The following is a 7,341-nucleotide window of genomic DNA, read 5'->3' on the forward strand; positions in this document are numbered from 1 at the left end:
GGATATTTCACGGGGAAGATCATTTTAGGGAAAACACTTCTACAAACATGCACACACATACAAGTGAAATGATGGAGGAGGTTGATGCAGTTGAAGAATTGTTAGACGATGTATGTATGGGGACATTTGTTGATGCTAACATCGGAGAATCCTCTACTTCACAGGGCCCCACAACTGATAATCACGAACAAACAAGCTCCTTCTACCAATTTTGGGAAGATGGTTTACGAGAACTTTATCCAGGCTGCAAGAAATTTACACGAATTGCTTTTATACTGAAGATGCTTCATATAAAGGCGTTCTGCAACATGAGTAACAAGGCGTTTGATATGATGATTGACTTGATAAAGACGGCCCTCCCAGATGGAGAGACATTGCCACGCTCGTATAGAGAAGCAATACAGTTTAGGCGACACTTGGGATTCGGTTACGATAAGATACACGCATGCAAGAATGGTTGTGTGCTTTTTTGGAAAGAACATGCAGACAAAGTGGTATGCCCAAAGTGCAACAATTCAAGATGGATTGATGGCAAAGGCAGAAAAAGTAATATTCCTCAAAAGGTCTTACGGTATTTCCCAATAAAATCGAGGTTACAACGGTTGTTTATGACAAAAGAAATGGCCAAGGAAATGCGGTGGCACAAAGAAGGTCGAGAAGATGATGGCAATACTCTCAGACACCCCGCCGATTCTATTGTATGGAAAGAGTTTGATAAAAGACATGAGTGGTTTGCAAGTGATTCCCGCAACGTGCGGCTTGGCTTAGCAAGTGATGGTTTCAACCCATATGGTAATATGAGTACAACATATAGCATATGGGCAGTAATGTTAACGGTGTACAATCTCCCTCCGTGGATGTGTATGAAGAGTCCAAATTTGATGTTGCCCCTTATTATCCCAGGGCCTTCAGATCCTGGAAAGAATATTGATGTATATTTGCGGCCATTGGTTGATGACTTGAAAGATTTATGGAATGAAGGCATACGCGTGTACGATGCATCAAAGAAAGAGACATTTCAATTGCATGCGACATTACTATGGACTATAAATGATTTTCCCGCATATGGAAAATTATCTGGGTGGTCTACAATTGGAAAGCTTGCATGTCCAGTATGTAATAAGGATACATCGTTCAGGTATTTGAAGTATGGGCATAAGGTGTGCTTCATGTGTCATCGTCGGTGGCTTCCTCAAGAGCATCCATGGCGCAAAAGAGGAGATTTGTTCGATGGTACAGAGGAGCATAGATTGCAACCTGAAGAATTGTCTGAAAGTCAATTGTTGAAACAGCTAAGAGATGCTGAGGGTTTGCAATTTGGAAAAACAAGCGGGAGAAAGAGAAAGAACACAGATGTTGTGTTGAATTGGAAGAAGAGAAGTATTTTCTTTGAGTTGCCTTACTGGTCAAGCTTGAAACTACGTCATAATTTAGATGTAATGCATATTGAGAAGAACATATGTGAAAGTATCTTAGGTACGTTGATGAATATCGATGGGAAGACCAAGGACACAGTCAAGGCACGAAGAGATTTACAGTTGATGGGTATACGTAAAGAATTGCATGTGCAGCCAAATGGTGAAACTTATAGGATGCCACTTGCGAAGTACACCTTGACAAGAGATGAGAAGAAGAGTTTATGTGAGTGGTTGAAAGGTGTTAAATTTCCTGACGGGTATGCATCTAACATTGGTCGATGTGTGAACAAGCTTCCTGGTAAAATTTCGGGTATGAAAAGCCACGATTGTCATGTCTTCTTACAGCGCTTGCTTCCTGTTGCAATTCGAAATTTCTCTACGTCGGAAATACGAACAACATTGACCGAGTTCAGTACATTTTTTACGCAGTTATGTGCACGGACGTTGAAAGTTGATATCCTAAAACAAATGAAAGTCGACATTGTAACAATTTTATGCAAAATGGAAAAAATATTTCCGCCAGCTTTTTTTGATGTTATGATCCATCTAGCACTTCATTTACCTCGGGAGGCCGAGCTTGCTGGTCCCGTACAAAACCGTTGGATGTATCCGTTCGAAAGAGAACTTGGAAGATATAAGAAGTGGACGCGTAACAAAGCGCGTCCAGAGGGGTCTATTGTCGAGTGTTACTTAGCTGAGGAGAGCTTGACCTTCTGTTCCAGGTACCTTCGGGGGATTGAGACAAGATGGAACCGTGAACGGAGAAATGTTGACGTTGATGTTGTAGAATTGAGCCAGCGCTTGGATGTGTTCTCCCAACGAGTTCGGCCGTTAGGAGCAGCTAAATTAGTAACACTGGATGCTAATGATTTTGCTAGGGCACGATGGTATGTGCTTACCAATTGTAACGAAACGGCCTCATATTTGGAGTAAGTTTAGTAATGGCCTTTGTGTTTTACTTGTTACGACATGTTATAATTGTAGGGTTGATGATCATTTACCAATACGTTTATTTTTCATGCAGTGAACATTATAATATGATCAAAAGAGAAGGCGGCCGTGACATTGATAAAAAGCATGAAGCTAACTTTGAACGTTGGTTCCATAAACGTTTATACAATAGTGGGCGTACTGCAGCCAATGACTCAAAACACTTATATGATCTTGCATGTGGGCCTGATCGTCATGTTCATTCGTATAGAGGTTGCATCGTGAATGGGGTTAGGTATCACACAAAAGAATGTGCAGAAACTCGTACTACTCAGAACAGTGGTGTTTCTGTTTCAGGTGAGGACGAAACCTCAATAACGGAGTATTATGGTGAGTTAAAAAATATTCTAGAGTTACGTTACCCTGGCCAAAATCTCGTGTACTTGTTTGAGTGTGATTGGTGGGACACTGGGAGTGCAACAGGAGTACGAATGGACCAAGGCTTCACGATTGTGAATACTTCTCGTAAATGGTGTGAATCCGACCCGTTCATCTTAGCATGTCAAGCTTCGCAAGTGTTTTACTTGGATGATCCCAAATTGGGTGGTAATTGGAAAGTGGTGCAGAAGTGGATCAATAGAGACATCTATGATATTCCAACAGTACAAAAGGGAGATAATACAGAAGATGACCAAAGACTCAGTGATGACGTATACCAGGAAGGTGAATGTGTTGGGGGTAATATGGTCTTTGTTGATGAAGCGAATGTTGAAGCCTCCACTCAATTACGTAGAGATGATGCGACAATAGCAATTGACGAATTATATATTCAACTTGATGCAAGCATGTTTGCCAACGATAACTTGCCAGACGAGGACCATTATACAAACTTTGATGAGGAAGAGGAGTTATGTAGCGACAACGATATAGACTCTGAACACGAAGAGGACTCTGAACACGAAGAGGACTCTGAACACGAACAATCATCTTCAAGTAACAGTGCTACAGATTCTGAATATGAATCTGATGATGAAATGTGTTGAACACATAAGCTCAAATTTGGTGTAAGTACAAAGTGTATTAGCATATTTAATGAAATTGATGCTCTCTCTCTCTCTCTCTCTCTCTCTCTATATATATATATATATTGTGGTGTTTTTATTTTTATTTTTTACTAGCATGATTATTGTATGTTTGTCAAAAATATTGAACATGCTATATGGTTATAAATTGACTAATATAATTTTGTGGTTTTTGACTTGTTAGCAGATTGATCATAACAATGACAACAACAGGACGCAAACGTGTTCCAGCAGCACGAGGCCGAGGCCGAGGCCAAGGTCAAGGTCGGGGCCTTATTGACGAGCATGAGAGTCCGACTCTCAATTCTGGGTTTGGTGATACAGATATGCATGTGTCGCCCTCGCCCCCCCTCCTCCTCGAGTCAGTGGATGGGCATCCTTCGCATGAGTCTAATAATCCTATTCACTCAGTGGCAGGATTGGATTCACAGGGAGCCGCCCCTACTGCATCTTGTAAGTTCATGAATTTTATATTTATGAACTGTTATTTTTGTATTATTTTGGTTTGTTATAGACATTTGACAATATACTTTTCCAAATATAACTTACTACGTTACCATGTTTTGCATAACAGCTACCACGTCTGTCAGAAGTGTAAGGGGTAAGGCCAAGTGTAAGAAGTTGAGTGACCACGTACTTAAGCATGGTCCCGTAGTGCTAAACATCCCAAATAGACACCGGGCACCTGTAGGCGAGAATGCATCATGGTTTGCAAGCAAGATTGGGGAGATTATTCGTAACATGTGCGAACTCCATCACGGTGAATGGAAAAAGGTCCCAGCTGAAGAAAAGAGCAAGTTGTTGTTTCATGTTCAGGTATGAATATCAATGTAATGTTTAATAATATGTTTCGTATGGAAAATTAATGTGACACATTTTTTACCATTGTTTTCTTATCTATTATGTATCAGTCAAACTTCGCACTGAATATGGAACGATACGAGCACATCAAAGCTGTTGAACATAAATTGGGTCGTGCATATGCTAGGCTTCGTTCGAACTTGTATAGGGATCATTACAAGAAATATTTTGACGGCATTGATAAAGACGATGATGAGGGGATTGCCAAGGCTAAGGCTATTGGGAGGGAAAACGTGCCAGCAGGGTATGGTCCTCAACAGTGGAACCTAATATGTGACTCATTTGATGACGGTAAATGGAAGGTAAATATATATTATTATACTGATTAGAATATTCAAATTGATATAATTTGCATGCACTTGAAGACATTTTATGAATAATTGTGTTTTTTTTTTCTTTCCAAATTTCATAGAAAAAGTCTGAACGAAATACCCTAAACAGAAGCAAATTGGAAACAAATCACACAGCTGGGACTTGTTCATTTGTCAATGTCATTTACAAAAAGGTAAGTATCTCGTACCATAATTTAATGAAAGTAACGTTATTTAGTGTAAACTTTGATTATATGTATTATGTGTAGGAACAAGAAACAAAAGTGAAGCCTAATCCTGTTGAACTGTATGAGGTTACCCATACAAGAAAAAAGGATAAACAGTTTGTGAACGACAAATGCAAAAGTCTATATGTAAGTAATTGTTTACGCTCCGATCATTAAGTTGATTAGTGAAGAACATGAATAGTAAACTTGCATGAAGTATATGTTAAACTAAGGCCAACTATGACTTGTGCAGCTTCAAATGCAAGAATTAACAACCAGTGAGGCCTTAGAGGAAGGCAATGTGGAGGGAACAAGTGTGGATGACCGAATGCAAGAAATAGTCACACAAGTACTAGGGGGCCGACGAGCTGGGCACGTTAGAGGAATGGGATGCGGTCTTATTCCTACCCCTTTAAGAACTTCATCTCAAGCGTTCACCCACTTCGACAACCACGATGAGTGTAGGAAAAGACAAGAAGATACTCAAAGCGAGCTTCAACAGACTAGAATTGAACTTCATCAGTACAGAGAGAATTTGCAAGCCAACGTTGAGGAAACGAACAAATTAAAAGCCACTGTTGAGTTCTTAATGTCACGTATTGGAGGGTTAGTGAAACTTTACCTATGCATTAATTTTACAAAAACACACATACTAAGTAATCGTTAAAAAGCTTATTGATCATTATATGAAATTTTATTCTATTAGGTCTGGAGGGAGCTTGCTTGGAGGTGCATCAAGTGAAGCCAACAATTGAGGGAGCTTTGGAATAACTTTATTTAGGATGTACTCTTTGATAGCATCTATTTGTGATATATTTTTTGATACTATGTATTTGGATAGTTGTTGGTACTTTCTATTTGCTAATGTGTATTTGACTATTTGTTGATCGTGATCTGTTTGGTAATGTATATCTGTTGGTACTTTTTATTTGGTTTATATTATATTAAGATATTCGCAAAATTTTTGGTTCAACAACTTTTGAGTTAGTAAATCTCCCTTGACATGGTTATCAAGGTTAAAGAACTTTGAGTAAACAATGCAAGGGAGTAATAATATCTTTCTAAATTTTATTTTTAAGTGTATGCAGGATGACAAGAGTACAAGAAAGTTAAACCACCCAAGCAGGTTCTCGCTTTAATATATTTCATGAAGAAACACATTTTTAGTATCTCTTTCTCTATCATTTTGGGTTTCATTTTCATTGTCTTTGATATTATATATTGGTTCATTGTGGTAGATTACTCAAATTGCTTATGAGGATGAATTGGCAAGGAAGAGAATGCAGATAAGTACTTTATTTTGGGTTTTGGAATTTTGCTGCCCATGAATTGTAAAACATATATTTAATAGTTTTCTCCCTTGGCAGGTTTGGTTAATGGGGCAGTTCTCACATATTTTTTATGATTTTGATGAGGTTAGTCATTTTGAGTTATGTTTCTTGTGGGCATTTAGATTAGTTTGATTATTTCATATATTAATTGATTCATCAAAGAATGTTGTTGTGTACTTAAACATAAATGCAATGTTTCTTATAGAGGTACTCTACGTGCATTTTATTTGCCCATGCATGGAGTTATGTTTCTCCGGATAAGTTTTCCTGCTGAATTCTTTTAGTGTTGGTTTCTTCATAGTGAACTTTTTTTTTTGGCCTCAATCTTGTTAGGCGCACAATGCTTATCATGGTGTTGGCATTGTCAAATTGATGGGCCGTAGCAGTAGATATATAGCTATGCATGCATCCCTAGCTAGTGGACAAATTGACATATGTTTGATTCATGAGGTACTTATTACTAGCAATTAATTGGATAGTTATCTTTGTGAGCTGTTACTGATTCTACTGATATGCACATCTAAGGTATCTTTTAATTTGCACGGGCCTCATGGTGTTTTGAGTCATCTGAAATACCTGATTGAGACAAAGGGTTCGGCTGTTATTTGTGTCGCAGAGGGAGCACGGCAGGTGAGTTACGTAAGGAATTCATATTTTCGCTTTTGGGTTGAATACTATTAATTGATCAGGAGATTTAAATTGTGCAGTTCTTTTTTGGCTTCATGAAATACTGTGAAAAACTGCCTGTGTTCATTTCATTGCATTGCATAGATCTTATAACTTCTTCATTATATTTTTCCCCAAGATGAAGAGTAAAATTCAGTATGTTATTGTTTTTTGATGCAGAATTTTATTCAGAAAACTAATGCTAAAGATGCGTCTGGGAACATTGTATTTGGAGATTTCGGTGTCCACATTCAACAAGAGGTTGGTGGTTGTATTTTGACTAATTTCATGTGGTCTTCATCTCTCCATGACTCTTGAGACAAGTTAAGTGGGTTGATAAATAATGAGCTGACTAAAAGTCTAATTTTTAACATCATTGATATGTGTTGCATGGATAAGAATGGACTGCACTTTGGCGTTTTAGTTGTCATTTGTCAGAGTTACAAATATGATATATTTTAAGCCATCAAGATCTTACTCTATTAGTGACTCTTTTTGCTAAGACTAGTCAGTTG

The 7,341-nt window shown here is 38.2% G+C and overlaps 2 protein-coding genes across 2 annotated transcripts; both read left to right on the forward strand.

Moving 5' to 3' along the window:
- The first annotated feature begins 4,539 nt into the window (after positions 1-4,539).
- LOC132189036 (uncharacterized) lies at positions 4,540-5,717 on the forward strand. The gene is made up of 5 exons (XM_059603510.1): positions 4,540-4,593; positions 4,704-4,796; positions 4,872-4,976; positions 5,083-5,435; positions 5,536-5,717. The coding sequence occupies exons 4-5, from the start codon at positions 5,089-5,091 to the stop codon at positions 5,582-5,584; spliced, it is 396 nt and encodes a 131-aa protein (XP_059459493.1). The 5' UTR covers positions 4,540-4,593; positions 4,704-4,796; positions 4,872-4,976; positions 5,083-5,088; the 3' UTR covers positions 5,585-5,717.
- Positions 5,718-6,533: 816 nt separating this feature from the next.
- LOC132189123 (ATP-dependent 6-phosphofructokinase 5, chloroplastic-like) lies at positions 6,534-7,162 on the forward strand. Its single transcript, XM_059603655.1, has 3 exons — positions 6,534-6,610; positions 6,686-6,790; positions 7,007-7,162. The coding sequence occupies exons 1-3, from the start codon at positions 6,560-6,562 to the stop codon at positions 7,142-7,144; spliced, it is 294 nt and encodes a 97-aa protein (XP_059459638.1). The 5' UTR covers positions 6,534-6,559; the 3' UTR covers positions 7,145-7,162.
- Positions 7,163-7,341: the final 179 nt, after the last annotated feature.

The sequence above is a fragment of the Corylus avellana genome, chromosome ca8 (assembly GCF_901000735.1).
Source record: "Corylus avellana chromosome ca8, CavTom2PMs-1.0".
In the NCBI taxonomy this organism is placed as follows: Eukaryota; Viridiplantae; Streptophyta; class Magnoliopsida; order Fagales; family Betulaceae; genus Corylus; species Corylus avellana.

Coding starts and splice junctions, on each gene's coding strand:
- LOC132189036 (XM_059603510.1), top strand. CDS start 5,089: ATGCAAGAATTAACAACCAGTGAGGCCTTAGAGGAAGGCAATGTGGAG. Junction 5,436..5,535: donor TTAATGTCACGTATTGGAGG/GTTAGTGAAACT, acceptor TTATTCTATTAG/GTCTGGAGGGAGCTTGCTTG.
- LOC132189123 (XM_059603655.1), top strand. CDS start 6,560: ATGCATGCATCCCTAGCTAGTGGACAAATTGACATATGTTTGATTCAT. Junction 6,611..6,685: donor ACATATGTTTGATTCATGAG/GTACTTATTACT, acceptor TGCACATCTAAG/GTATCTTTTAATTTGCACGG. Junction 6,791..7,006: donor TCGCAGAGGGAGCACGGCAG/GTGAGTTACGTA, acceptor TTTTTGATGCAG/AATTTTATTCAGAAAACTAA.